We start from the raw sequence: 15,093 nt of genomic DNA on the forward strand, positions 1-15,093 counted from the left end.
CGCGCTTCATTTAAATGAAACACGGCCCCTACCCGCCGCGTTTGAATTTCGTGCCCTTACGCTGCGAGAAATACACTACGCTGCCGTAACTTACGACGCAAATTCGTTATGGATTTCAAACAAAGCCAAGTAAGTTACGGCGGGCGTAGCGTATCTTAGATACGCTGCACCGGTGCAGATCTTTGTGGATCTGCCCTAACTTGTCTAGCATTTTTAGGCTGAATGCGCTGGCTGTCCTCTGCTGAATGCGCTGGCGGTCCTCTCCTCTCCTGAACGCGCTGGCGGTCCTCTGCTGAACGCGCTGGCGGTCCTCTGCTGAGCGCGCTGGCGGTCCTCTGCTGAGCGCGCTGGCGGTCCTCTGCTGAGCGCGCTGGCGGTCCTCTGCTGAGCGCGCTGGCGGTCCTCTGCTGAACGCACTGGCGGTCCTCTGCTGAACGCGCTGGCGGTCCTCTGCTGAATGTGCTGGCGTTCCTCTCCTTTCCTGAACACGCTGGTGATTTTTTTTTACAGCCAGTGAGATTGGCCCTATCTTGTTTGGGCTGGAGGTCTGCTTTAACCTGGAACTATAAATGTACTGTGAAGGTTGATGGTAAAAAATGAGGGAAATGTTCTTTGTTCGGTGAAATGCGGCCTATTGTGACCATTTGAATGCCATGAAGCCTCCATTGTAATGAGAGGACAGATAAGACACAACAAAAGCTCAGACGTTTCCGAGGCGCCCGCCCGGGCCTCTCACACAGCCACGCGCGCTCCCGAAGTCTGCCATCAGCGCGGGCGCGCTGCCGTCTCCTGAGGCAGGGGGCGCGCCGGGGTTCCCACGCCTCTCTGGCTGCTGCGCAGACTCAGTGGCGCTGGGCTGTTGGTATCGGGGCCCGGATCACTGGCCTGCTCTTCTCTCAGGGAAAGTTTATTTTCCAGGACTGGAGCGCCGTACCGGAGGAGAGCTGCCCCGCAGAGCCCGCATTACATAACCCCGGTACCGGGGGAAAGACAGGCGGCCGGGCCCTCGGTCCCTGAACCCCTCCCGGGGAATGAGCGGCTCCCGCAATAACCGGGTCATGGTGGAAGGAGTGGGGGCCAGGGTAGCCCGGGGCCCGGACTGGAAGTGGGGGAAGCAGGATGGCGGAGAGGGACATGTGGGCACCGTGCGCAGCTTCGAGAGCCCGGAGGAGGTGGTGGTGGTCTGGGACAATGGGACCGCCGCCAACTATCGCTGCTCCGGGGCCTACGACCTCCGGATACTGGACAGTGCGCCCACCGGTAAGACCACTGGAGGGGGGTAGGGTCTGGAGAACTGGGATCTACTAAACGGGAGAACTGGGATCTACTACACAGGGGAGTCGGGAGAACTGGGATCTACTACACAGGAGAACTGGGATCTACTACACAGGGGGATCAGGAGAACCGGGATCTACTACACAGGAGAACTGGGATCTACTACACAGGGGGATCAGGAGAACCGGGATCTACTACACAGGAGAACTGGGATCTACTACACAGGGGGATCAGGAGAACTGGGATCTACTACACAGGAGAACTGGGATCTACTACACAGGAGAACTGGGATCTACTACACAGGAGAACTGGGATCTACTACACAGGAGAACTGGGATCTACTACACAGGGGGATCAGGAGAACTGGGATCTACTACACAGGGGATCGGGAGAACTGGGATCTACTACACAGGGGGGTCGGGAGAACTGGGATCTACTACACAGGGGGGTCGGGAGAACTGGGATCTACTACACAGGAGGGATCAGGTGAATTGGGATCTACTACACAAGCAATCAGGAGAACTGGGATCTATTACACAGGGGGTTGGGTCAGAAGAAATTGGATCTACTACACAGGGGGTTGGGTCAGGAGAACGGGGATCTACTACACAGGGGGTTGGGTCAGGAGAACTGGGATCTACTACACAGGGGGGTCAGGAGAACTGAGATCTACTACACAGGGGGATCAGGAGAACTGTGAACTACTACACAGGGGGATCAGGAGAACTGGGATCTACTACACAGGGGGATCAGGAGAACTGGGATCTACTACACAGGGAAATCGGGAGAACTGGGATCTACTACACAGGGGAATCAGGAGAACTGGGATCTACTACACAGGGGGTTCAGGAGAACTGGGATCTATTACACAGGGGGATCAGGAGAACTGGGATCTACTACACAGGGAAATCAGGAGAACTGGTATCTACTACACAGGGAAATCAGGAGAACTGGGATCCGCTTTATTGGAGGCACCAGGAGCACTGAGATCTGCTATATAGAGGGATCAAGTGCCAGCACTGGGATCTGCTATGTTATAAACATTCAGCTGACACTATGGAGGGTCCTGGTGCACCATCCCCTGGTTTGCAGTCTATATCCTGTTACTGAAGATTGATGGTGATTTCTAGTAATCCAATGTTAGGCCTTTGGCTGCAGGTCTGGTCACACAAGCTTTCTCTCATGTAAACATTGTATCAAAGTGGGTGTAACATAAATTCATATTTGTATGGCATATCTTTATTATACCTGCATTATTTTGTAGTAGGTTTTATAGGCACAACGTTTGTCCTTTTTATAAAGTCATGTTGACAGGAGTATTCTGTCCTGCAAAAATCCGATGTCAGATGTGACCCTCTGACAGAATAATCTTAAAGCGGAAGTTCCAGCCACTTTTACAACTGAAAGGAAAGGCCATCTCCACCCCTAGTTTTTGGATAATGATTTATTTTTATTTTTTCTTTCTTTCCTACCTTTTCTGAAGTACATAATGTAGCTCAGCCGCGGCCCAGTGCGTCAATTCTTCCTGCCCCCCCCTTCTGGGACCTATGTGTGTGTCCCAAAACGTGACCGGGCTATTCAGAAAGCGCAACACGATTCACACTTGCGCAGTAGGAAACCAGCGTGAAGCCGGTTTCACTTAGTTACAATGACGGCGCCTGCACCCGATCTCATGGGCAGATCGGTCTCAGGGGGCAACATAGCGGGCTCCCTGGACAGGTAAGTGTCCTTATTAAAAGTCAGCAGCTACAGTGTTTGCAGCTGCTGACTAAAAAAAATTGCGGCTGGAACACGGCTTTAACTTTTTTCTGTCATTGCACATCTTCAGTATTGCTAGTCCAGTTCCCAGCACAGTGCAACTGCCCAATCAGGTGCAAGGAAAATAAAAATGAAAAAAAGATATTTGCTTGTGCATGATTGGATGATGACAATCAGCAGAGCTGGGCCACATTCTTAAAGTGATTGTAAAGTCTCACTTTTTTATGTTAAAAATAACAAACGTTTTACTTGCCTGCCCTGTGGGGTGGATTTACACGGAGTAGCCCGCATCCTCCTCTTCTCGGGTCCCTTTTTGGTGCTCCTGGCTCCTCCCTCAGCTTATGGTGAATAGGACACATTGGAAATTATTATTTTTAGTTTATCATATGTCCTTTCATTGATGTGCTAAAACGCAGATCAACGCACTGGAGTGAATTGGCCCTTAGGCAGTCCATCACTGGAAATGCACATTAGGCCTCTCGCACATTGCAGCTTGAAAAAAACAGTACCCTTTTTTTTTTTACTGTGCTAAAATAGAGCCCAATTAATTAAAGTGGAGGTCCACCCCTTTTTTTTTTAAAGCCAGCAGCTACAAATACTGCAGCTGCTGACTTTTAAAAAATGGACACTTACCTGTCCAGCACGTCTGTGATTTCGGCAGACGAGGCAGAGCAATCGTTCGTCTCTCAAATGCTGCCGCCGCCATCCTCGGTGAGGGAATCGGGAAGTAAAGCCTTGCGGCTTCACTGCCTGGTTCCCTACTGCGCATGCGCGAGTAGCGCGGCACGCTGTCACTTGTCCTCGCTCTCTCCTGGGACCAGTGTGTTTCCCAGGAGACAGCGGGGGGGGGGGGGGGGGTATTAGTCACATGGGAGTCTATGCCCGGAAGTGGGTGCAAATACCTGTCTGAGGCTCGATTCACACCTATGCATGTTTCTTTTGATGATTTTTGCGGTGCTTGCTGCATTTATCTACATGCGATTTTACCGCGATTTGTGTTTTTATTTATTTTTTATACATTTTTTTTTTAGCCCCAATTTTTTTTTTTTTACCTTTCCTTTAACAACCAGCTATAAACGGGTAAAAACAAAAAAGCAAATCGCTGTAAAAACACGGTACTTGCGTTTTGGATGTGGGTCCATTGAATTCTATTACATGCAAAATGCTGCTTTTTGCGGGAAAAAGGCCCCAACTCTTTCTAAAAACGCAGAAGCACAAAAAAGCATTGATGTGAACATGTTCCATAGGAAACCATGTTAAAAAATGTCCCTGCAAAATGCATCAAAAACACATTAGTGTGAATGGAGCCTTAGACAGGTATCTGCACCCCCCTCCCCCTGAAAGGTGGCAAATGTGACACCAGAGGGCGGGAGGGTTCCGAAAAGCGTAAGTTCTGCTTTAACTGTAATGTGCCTATGTACACGGGTTCGTAAACGAGCGCTGTGCATTCTTCAGTTACATTTTTTTTGAAAAATCTACATTTTTGGTCAGTAATTTACACCTCATGTGTGCAAATGTATGAAAATGCCAATTTGCATACTGTGCAGAACGAGAATGCGTTTTTGCGCGAAAATGCACAAAAACGTGCGCAAATACATACGATGCAGATTTTTCTAATTTTGTTTACTGAAGAATGCACGGCGCTTGTTTACGTCTGAAAAAGTAGATGTTTATTTACTGAAGAATGCACGGCGCTTGTTTACGTCTGAAAAAGTAGATGTTTAAACAGGAGTATGGTGTGGCCTTGTAATGTAAGAAGTAAGCAAAGTATATTTTGGGAGTCTGGAGTGTTTGGCCCAAGCTTTTATTTTGTAAATCTGTGTTCTGCTCACTTATTGCGGAAGGTGAGGAAATGTATAACTTTTTCTAGCGTTAAAAGAAAATAAATAAATGGAGAATGACTGAAATGGAATTTGGTTAAATGTACCTTTTTAAATGAAAGAAGTTGGCAATTAATGTTGATGATGCAAGAATAGTAATCCATAAAATGCGTTGGATGCTTCTGCAGCTTATGTGCTTTTCATTCATTCATTGATTCTATACAATTTAATGAGCAGCTGTCACATGGCTTTCTTGGAGCAGTTGGTTCATTTCAAATTGTAACGACCAATCATTTGGCAGCTATCAGGGCTGTCAGCAGTGATGTCATTCTTTGTCTAATGGTGGAATAATTTGGGGACGCTGTGGGCACAGAAATGAGAATCTGACAAATCTTTTTAAACTCCTTTATGTGACACAAGTTATGGGACAAAAAGCAGTGGCAAAGGCGCTATCTTTTTTTAAAATTTTATTATGGTATTTATTTTTCTTTGAGTGTTTTTGATATGAATTTGTTTTCATTTAATAAACTTTATATATATTTTTTCATTTCTTTTTTTAAGGCACTATCATTTTTGTTGTGTGGATTAAAACCTAAGAGCAGAAACTTTGGTTTATGTAGCTGCTTTTTTTTTGTTCTTCCAGTTTTCATTATTCAGCATCAGTATATCTCAATGGTCCTTTTTATTTGTATAATATTGACAGATATACTTGTATCAGAACATCTGTTTATAGTGTTATACATATTTGGAAGAAAGGGCCAATCAGTCTGGTGCATTCAAAAATACTTGCTTACAGTAGTTTGTGTGGTTTTGGATGGAGTGAGACTGGATTAGATGCCCTGTAAAGTTTTTCTGCTATCCAGAGCTCTGTTTGAAACAGTCTGCAAAACATTGGTGCAATCTTGCTGCATTGTTAATAAATTTAGTAAAGGCTTGGACTTCTTGTTATACAGAGATGGCAGCTAAGTTCTAAGGGCATGGCTTTTACCATGGGTGCTTTTCGTTTTGCACCAGAAAATATTCCTTGCCTATAAGGCAGATCAGATGTGTGATGGTGTCAGGTTCTACAATGCAGGATTCTCATATAGATGCAACCTATGTATAGCACAATACCTCTTAGACCCCTTTCACACTGAGGAGTTTTTCAGGCGGTACAGCGCTAAAAATAGCGCTGCTATACCACCTGAAAAACTCCTTCACTGCCTAATCAATGTGAAAGCCCGAGGGCTTTCACACTGAGGCGATGCGCTGGCGGGAGAGAAAAAAATCTCCTGTCAGCGGCATCTTTGGAGCAGTGAGAGGAGCGGCATGTATACCGCTCCTTCACCACTCCTTCCCATTAAAAACAATGGAAAACCGCGGCAATACCGCCCGCAATGCGCCTCCTATAGAGGCGCATTGCGGGCAGTATTAACCCTTTATCGGCCGCTAGCGGGGGTTAATACCGCACCGCTAGCGGCCGATTCCCGCGGCGATCCCGGCGGTATAGCGCCGCTATTTTTATTTATTTTTTTAAAACTTTGTTTATTAGTTTTCTGCATTTACAATCATCAAAAAAGGGGTAAAGGTACATTAATCAGTACAAAATTGGCAGAGTTCAACCATCACATATTTGTCAACATTACCTCCCTCCCTCAAAGTACTTAACCCCGTCCCTCAACGGAGGAACAAGAACAACCTTCGTTTCGGGGTAGTCCCCAAGGGCCAAACGTGGCCACCTACCACAGATCCCCATGTCTAGTAGGGCTACCCAATAGGTACAGAACAGTACCCTCAACACTCTCTCACACACACACACACACACTCAAGCATCCCTCCAGACCTTCTACGCTCTACCATGCCCCCCCTCCCACCCCCAGACTGGCCACAACCCACCCCCTCATCAATCACCAGAACCCCCCCGCCCGTAACCCTTTATGGAGCGCCGATATTTTTAGCGGCGATATACCGCCACCCGGTCCAATGTGAAAGGGGCCTTAGTGCAAGTGCAGGAACACCAATTCCTTTTATATGTGACAGGAACACTAACCATAGATTCCTCTCCAAAGATGCTTTCTAGCATTTGGCGAGTGGATTTAAGCTGGGGGCGAGTGATGACAGGGCTGCATGACCAATGTCCCTTCAATCTGTGCCTACACTTAGAGCCCCGATGCGATTGGCGGCCGAAGAGGAAAGGTGCATGCTCGGGAAAAGTAGTCTGGTGAGCCGTGCGCAGGCAGAGCAGTACACAGGTGCTCCCCTTACAATTCTCATTAAGCCATGGGACCTAACAGTATGACCTCTCTGAGCCTGCCCCCCTCCCCCCAGGCCCCGACCAATGTTGCTAGAGAGCAGGGAGCAGGAAGTAATGAGTTAGGTGAAGGATTGCGAAAATTACCACTCGGGGTGTCCCAGGTAGGCAGTGCAGCGCTCACTGAAAGTTGCCCTGACATGAGAGTGGCAGCCTTCCAGTTTGTGCAGTTTTCTTCTCCTTGTGCTCTATGTAGGTGTCCAGCAGTTCAGCCTGAGCACTGTGAGCAGACTGGTCTCAATGTGTGCTGTGCAGTGTCAATGTGCGCTGTGCTATGGTGTCAACGGCTGTGCAGCGTGGAGCCGCACACACAGGCTCCTGATGATGAGATGAATAGGAGAGGGAGAGAGAGGATGGATGGATGGGAGTTGCAGAGGAGACAGCAAGAGAATGGGGAAGAGATCCAGTTCTAGTGCCCTGTCCCTCTGGTCTGCCCCCAGTGCCCTGTCCCTCTGGTCTGTCCCCAGTGCCCTGTCCCATTTTGTTAAAGTTGTTTTTGGTAATATTTAATTGTGTAACTTGATTCTGCATAAAACATTTAACAGTGTCATTCCATGAGATAATCTACAAGGGCGTGTTTAGGGGCGCAATTAGGCGTGGAGCAGTGTATGAATTAGGTGGGGCAACTGGTGGCGAGTAACTCTTGAGGCCTGGCTAGTAGCTCAGGGCTTGAAATTTTGAGCCCTGGTATAGATATAGTAAAACCTTGGATTGGGAGCATAATCCGTTCCAGAAACATGCTTGTAATCTAAAGCGCTTGTATATCAAAGCAAATTTTCCCATAAGAAAAAATAGAAACTCAAATGATTCATTCCACAACCATTTTTTCATAGGTCTTTCAGTTTATAGTCCATATAAAAAGATTATAGGAATGTGATCGGATGTGTAACCATAAAATGTCCATCCACAAGGGGCTTAGAAGAGAAATCCAGAGCTACAAAGTAGAGAAGAGAGGCGCCTCTAAGTGTAGCAAATATGTTGCTGTTGTACATTCATTAAATGTAACCATATTGCTGCACTTGGAGGAGCCTATCTTCTCTTTTGTACTCAGTTGTGACATGACGCTACTCTTATATCAAGACATCACTTGTATATCAAGTCAAAATGTATTAAAAAATGTTGCTTGTCTTGCAAATCCTAGAGAATAACGTGGCAGTTGTTGCGATATTTTATGTCTCATGGTATTTGCGCAGTGATCTTTCAAACGCAATTTTTTGGGGAAAAATACACTGTGCTGAATTAAAAAAAAAATGGCACATTTATTGATATTTTTTTATTATTTTTACACTGTTCCTTTAAAAAAAAAAAAAAAAAAAAAAAACTCTCACTTTTATTGCTGTCGCAAGGAATGTAAACCTCCCTTTTGACAGTAAGGCCACAGTCACACTGAGGTGCCTTACGTAAAATAGCGCCTCTCCTGTCAGTCTAGTGTGAAAGTCCGAGTGCTTTCACACTGGAGTGGTGTGCTTGCGGGACCGCTCCTTAAACGCTCTGCCCATTGAAGTCAGCGAGCAGCACTGCCGAAGCGCCACTGTGCAGGCGCTATTAATCCTGTCATGGATATGCAATAAAGTCTGGCAGCTTACCTGTATCTGTTCATTAGAGGTCTGACTCTGTTCTGGTTCCCTTTTTATCACTTCTCCTTCCTGTATGGCCCCACCCAGGCCATCCCAGGAAGTCTATATTAACTGTTGCACTACAGGTCTGCAGTGCTGTTCAACCGTGTTGTTAGCTTATGTTCCTGTCTGCAGTGTTCTACAATTACCTTCCTGTGTACCGTTTTTGGCTCGTCCCTGACTTCTCCTGTTCGCCTGTGACCCTGACCTTTTGCCTGTCCCTTGGTTACCCTTGTCTGCCTGTTGCCCTGACCTCGGCTTACCCATCACTATCGCTTGTCCTGCTTGCTGCTTCCCCTCTCCCTGCGAAGCGTGACCTAGGGGATCCCAGGGGTCGCGACCTGGATCCAGCTGCGGCGAAGGCCATCCTCACCACTAGAGGCTCTGGTGAACACAAAGCTGGGTCTTAGTCCCCGTGCCCTGGGGAATCTTGGGTTCACGCTTCCTCTCCGATAGAAGTCGGCTATAGGGTTAACTACCCTGTGGTGCATCCCTGACCCCAATGGGGTGCACTTGTCACCTGGCCACAGGTGACCTGACAACTCCCTCCACTGTAGCCAAGACACACTTGTCTTTGTACTCCTCACCTGGTTGCCAACACACACTTGACACCATCTATTCTAAACCAAATGGGTTTATCTTGTGTGGCGTATGGTCTGAGCATTGACAGGCTGACCTCTGCAGCAATGCTGGCAGCACTTATACGTCTATTTCCCAAAGACAACCTCTATATGACGCTGAGCACATGCACTCAACTTTCCTTGTTACAGCTACTTGTCAGCTGGACTTGATAATGTTCTTTCCATATGTAGATATGATGCTCATAAAATGCATACAGATTGATCCCCTTCACCTTCCTACTTGTCAGTAAATGCATTTAACATCGCCAGAAGCCTAATATGAGTAACGTTTATTTGTAATTTCTTTTGGTGTGTTTGACTCTGAGTCATTTTAATGCCGAGGGGTTTTTAGATGAATAACTTGGTTAGAATGTGGCTGGCTGGACCATCTATTTCTCTCTGCTCCTTTTATTTATACAAAACACATTGTTATTTTTTTAATTCTTTAATGCTAAAAAACGTCTATCCATCATGTATTGAAATTATATATATTTTTTTTAAGGTGTCAAACATGATGGGACAATGTGTGATACATGTAGACAGCAACCAATCATTGGAATCCGTTGGAAGTGCGCCGAGTGCACAAACTATGATCTATGCACTTTGTGTTATCATGGAGACAAGCATCATCTGAGGCATCGATTTTATCGAATCACTACACCAGGAAGTGAACGGTAAGTACAGTTTTGAGAGGGTTTGCACTTGGACGATTGTACTTTTGATAGTTGTCCATAAAGGGTAACTCAACTTTTGTGTGAGAAACATAGCAAATAAAAAAATATAGCATCTATTAGGGTTGTCCTGATACCACTTTTTTAGGACCGAGTACAAGTACCGATACTTTTTTTCAAGTAGTCGCGGATACCGAATACCGATACTTTTTTTAAATGTGTCCCCCCACATATGCAGCCATGTCCCCCCACATATGCAGCCATGTCCCCCCACATATGCAGCCATGTCCCCCCACATATGCAGCCATGTCCCTCTAGCCATGTCCCTCACATATGCAGCCATGTCCCTCTAGCCATGTCCCTCACATATGCAGCCATGTCCCTCTAGCCATGTCCCTCACATATGCAGCCATGTCCCTCTAGCCATTTCCCCCATACCTTTGCCGCCGCATGGAGAAAATCACAGCATTCATTTGAATAGCTGTTTTGGCCGCGCGTATAGACACTCCCCCTTGCTCTGGATTGGACAGATCACCCATCCAATCCCGAGCAAGGGGAAGTGTCTATACGCGCGGGAACACTACAGCTATTCAAATTAAAGCTGTGATGTTCCCGCAGGCCGTTTAACCCATGCGGCGGCTTTCAAATGCTTCGGTGCGATGCGGCGGCTTTCGATGCGGCGGCGCGATGCAGCGGGGGGGGGGGGGGAAGTATTCTATTTAGGTATCGGGGGTATTTGCGCGAGTACAAGTACTCCCGCAAATACTCGGTATCGGTCCCGATACCGGTACTGGTATCGGGACAACCCTAATAATATCAAAAGATTCTGAGAATCTGGAGAAATCTCTGTGCGCACGGGACGAGGCCAAAATGCAATATTGGATGCCCGTGATCTTCGGGCACTGATACGGCACTGCATTAAAAACAGGCATGATTCTGTGGTGGACATCAGTGCATGAGCTCAGGAATACTCCCAAAAATGACTGTTCTGTGAACACAGTTTACTGTGCCATCCAAAAATGCAAGTTAAAGCTCTAGCATGCAAAGAAGAAACCATATGTCAGGGATATGCAATTAGCGGACCTCCAGCTGTTGCAAAACTACAAGTCCCATCAAGCCTCTGCCTTTGGGTGTCAAGCCTGTGGCTCATATGCCGCATACACACCATCACTTTATGTGATGAAAAAAAAAACGACATTTTCTGTGAAGTAAAAAATGACGTTTTTGAAACTTCAATTTTCAAAGACGAAGTTGCCTACACACCATCGTTTTTCTCACAATGTTTTAGCAAAGCGAGGTTACGTTCACCACGCTTTTCCATTGAAGCTCGCTTCATAAGTAGCTTCTGGGCATGCGCGGGTGAAAAAACGTTGTTTTAAACGACGTTTTTGCTACACACGGTCAATTTCTGTGAAGTAAAAGTTGACGTTTTGAAAAACGACACATAAAATTGAAGCATGCTTCAATTTTTTTTGGTCGTTTTTTAGAAGACATAAAACAACGTTTTCCCCCACACACGGTCAATTAAAGTGACGTTTTTTAAAAACGTCATTTTTTTTTCATCACATAAAGTGATGGTGTGTACGGGGCATCAGAGTCTTGCTATGCCTCATGGGAATTGTAGTCCTGCAACAGCTGGAGGTCCGCTAATTGCATATCCCTGCCATATGTGAACATGATCCAGAGACATCAACGTCTTCTCTTGGCCAAAGCTCATTTAAAATGGTCTGCTGCAAAAAGGAAAACTGTTCTGGGCCAGACCAATTAGATTTGACTTTCTTTTTGGCAACCATGGGCGCCATGTCCTCCGGACTAAAGAGGAGAGGGCTTGTTAATGGCATCAGTTCAAAAGCCTGTATGGGGGTGCCTTAGTGCATATTGAATAGACAGCTTGTACATCTGGAAAGGCACCATCAATGCTGAAATATATATCCAGGTTTTAGAGCAGCATATGCTTGCATGTTTCAGCAGGAGAATGCTAAACTGCTGCATCTATGACAACAGCATGGCTTCCTAGTAGAGTAGTCCAGGTGCTTAATTGGCCTGCCTGCAGTCCAGACCTTTCACCAACTGAAAATATTTGGCGCATTCTGAAACTAAAAATATGCCTGACGACCCAGGACTGTGGTGCAGTTAGAATCCTATATCAGGCAAGAATGGGACAACATTCCTCTCCCAAAACTCCAGCAACTGGTCTCTTCATTTCCCAGATGTTTACAGAGTGTTGTCAAAGGAAGAGGGGATGTGCTGCTGCCATCATCTTCAAAAATTACCTTTTTTTTTTTTTCTTAAAATTATAATTTGTTTTTTAGTTAAAACATTTTTGATGTTTTCCAGGGCTCAACATTTCAAGTCCTGAGCTACTAACCAGGCCTCAAGGCATACCCGCCACCTGTTGCCCTGCCCAACCCCTACCATGTCCCGCCCCCTAATCCCGCCCCTAGACCCGTCCTCATAAATCTCATGAAATTACACTTTAATTATCTTATGCAGAATTAAGTTATAAAAATAAATATTAACAACAACTTTATCCGTGCCCAAAAATGCAGCCTGCCCATGTCTACCAATGCAGCCGGGAGTCCCGTCCCCCCCCACTTTGCAGCCGGGAGTCCCGTCCCCCCCACTTTGCAGCCGGGAGTCCCGTCCCCCCCACTTTGCAGCCGGGAGTCCCGTCCCCCCCCACTTTGCAGCCGGGAGTCCCGTCCCCCCCCCACTTTGCAGCCGGGAGTCCCGTCCCCCCCCCACTTTGCAGCCGGGAGTCCCGTCCCCCCCCACTTTGCAGCCGGGAGTCCCGCCCCCCCCCACTTTGCAGCCGGGAGTCCCGTCCCCCCCCACTTTGCAGCCGGGAGTCCCGTCCCCCCCCACTTTGCAGCCGGGAGTCCCGTCCCCCCCCACTTTGCAGCCGGGAGTCCCGTCCCCCCCCACATTGCAGCCGGGAGTCCCGCCCCCCCCCACTTTGCAGCCGGGAGTCCCGTCCCCCCCCACTTTGCAGCCGGGAGTCCCGTCCCCCCCCCACTTTGCAGCCGGGAGTCCCGTCCCCCCCCCCCCACTTTGCAGCCGGGAGTCCCGTCCCCCCCCCACTTTGCAGCCGGGAGTCCCGTCCCCCCCCCCACTTTGCAGCCGGGAGTCCCGTCCCCCCCCCACTTTGCAGCCGGGAGTCCCGTCCCCCCCCCCCACTTTGCAGCCGGGGGTCCCGGCCCCCCCCCCCCTTTGCGGCCGGGGGTCCCGTCCCCCCCCCCCACTTTGCAGCCGGGGGTCCCGTCCCCCCCCCCCACTTTGCAGCCGGGGGTCCCGTCCCCCCCCCCCACTTTGCAGCCGGGAGTCCCGTCCCCCCACTTTGCAGCCAATCTGTGCTGGGTAGGAGAGGAGCCGGAGCCGCTTTTTTTCAAACCGTGGAGAACATTACAGCTTTCAATTCAATAGCTGTGTTCCCCACCGCGCGCGTCATATACAGCCCCTCCCCCTTGTCTGGGAAACTTTGATAGACAGATCACCCATCCAATCCTGGGAGAAAGAGCAAATGAAGAGCAATATCTAAAATAAGGATATAGGCAGCAATAAAAATCTGACTCTAACCCTTCTCTGTTCTCTCCATGATGAAACAAAATTGTTTGTCTAATGTTGATCTTTACTCATCAGTTGGAAATTCTTTCTTTAACCCTCAGTGTGCTTTTGGAATCCCGGCGCAAGTCAAAAAAAATAACAGCACGGGGAATTTTTGCTGGTGGTAGAGTTGTACGTGGAGTGGACTGGCAGTGGGAAGACCAAGATGGCGGAAATGGGAGGCGAGGCAAGGTGAGAATTATAATACTGAAAATATTGAGTATTCCTGAACAACAGGCTATAGCAAGAACCTATGTTTATGTTAATCGGTTAAAGCTGAGCTACACCCAGAAGGGGATCTTCCGCTTTAAACATTCCTCCCCCCATCCTATGCCACATTTTGGCATGTACATTTTTTGGTGGGGAAGCGGGTACCTAATTTTCTCCCGCCCCCGACCGGAAGTTTCCTCTCCCTCCCTGCAATCTTCTGGAATACTTCACAGGTCCTAGAAGATTGCCCGACCATTAAGGAAGTGCAGCGCAGCTTGCGCATGCTCAGTGTGCACCCAGCTGTGAAGCCGCAAACTATCACAGCCGGTTGCCCACAGTTGTAATGCCAGCGCTGGGGAGAAGGGAGGGAGAGAACCGAGGGTTCAAGTGACCACATTGCTGGTTTGTGGGACAGGTAAGTGTGTGTTTATTAAAAGTCAGTTTTTGTAGCTGCTGACTTTCAAGAAACATAAAAAAGCCTGGAACTTTTTAAAACTGGGTGTATTACGCAAATATATATATTTTTTTTTTTCCTTTTTTCTCTGATTTGTAAAGTTTCTAAGAATGGGCCAAACATGCCTCCTCTGTGCTTTGACATTTCTTATATAAGTAAGATGGCACCGCCCCCTTCTGACATCACGGACTGGTGCATACAGGGCACGTGACATCCTGTGGGGGCGGGGCCACCATGTGACGTAGCTAGGTCACCCCGTCCGTTACCTATACAAGAAATGTCAAAGCACAGAGGAGGCTTTCAGCGGGAGGCCTCCCAGGAGATGGGAGCACTTTTGTTTTGTTTTTCGGGTCGACGAGTAGTGTGATTGACAATGGATTTACATATCGAAGGTCACTTTTTTTATTTTATTTTTTTTAAACATTTTTTTAATAAAGAAAATGTCAAACTGTCTCTTGTGTTTTTATTACTTTTAGAATTTTTTTGGAGAAAGGGTAGGGGTACTATGTACCCGATACTCATTCACATAGGAGTTAAAGCACCCACCCCCCATGTTGAAGGCATGTGGCCTGGTTATGGTTGAGGAGGGTGGCCGTTCTCTTAAACCCCCCCCCCTCCCCTTTCCTGACCTACCAGGCTGCATGTCCGAATAGGGGTCTGGTATGGATACTGGGGGGGGGGGGGGGGGGCTATGGTGCAGAATGCACTGTGCAGAACTCGGTGCATTGCAGGGTGTTCATCGGGGGAAACACCCTGAAAATGTGGTGTTCGGTGAA

General features: G+C 47.7%; 1 protein-coding gene across 2 annotated transcripts in view; it reads left to right on the forward strand.

The window, feature by feature from the left end:
- Window positions 1-823: 823 nt before the first annotated feature.
- MIB1 (MIB E3 ubiquitin protein ligase 1) overlaps window positions 824-15,093 on the forward strand; it is a 110,462-nt gene continuing 96,192 nt past the window's right edge. The window contains exons 1-3 of one of the 2 annotated variants that reach the window (XM_040354055.1): window positions 824-1,260; window positions 9,882-10,053; window positions 13,716-13,845. In XM_040354055.1, the coding sequence (XP_040209989.1) occupies window positions 1,032-1,260; window positions 9,882-10,053; window positions 13,716-13,845 (531 nt within the window). In that variant the 5' untranslated portion in view covers window positions 824-1,031. The remainder of the gene's footprint in view (window positions 1,261-9,881; window positions 10,054-13,715; window positions 13,846-15,093) is intronic. The other variant, XM_040354054.1, reaches the window with a different exon arrangement.

Source organism: Rana temporaria, chromosome 5 (assembly GCF_905171775.1).
Source record: "Rana temporaria chromosome 5, aRanTem1.1, whole genome shotgun sequence".
NCBI lineage: Eukaryota > Metazoa > Chordata > Amphibia > Anura > Ranidae > Rana > Rana temporaria.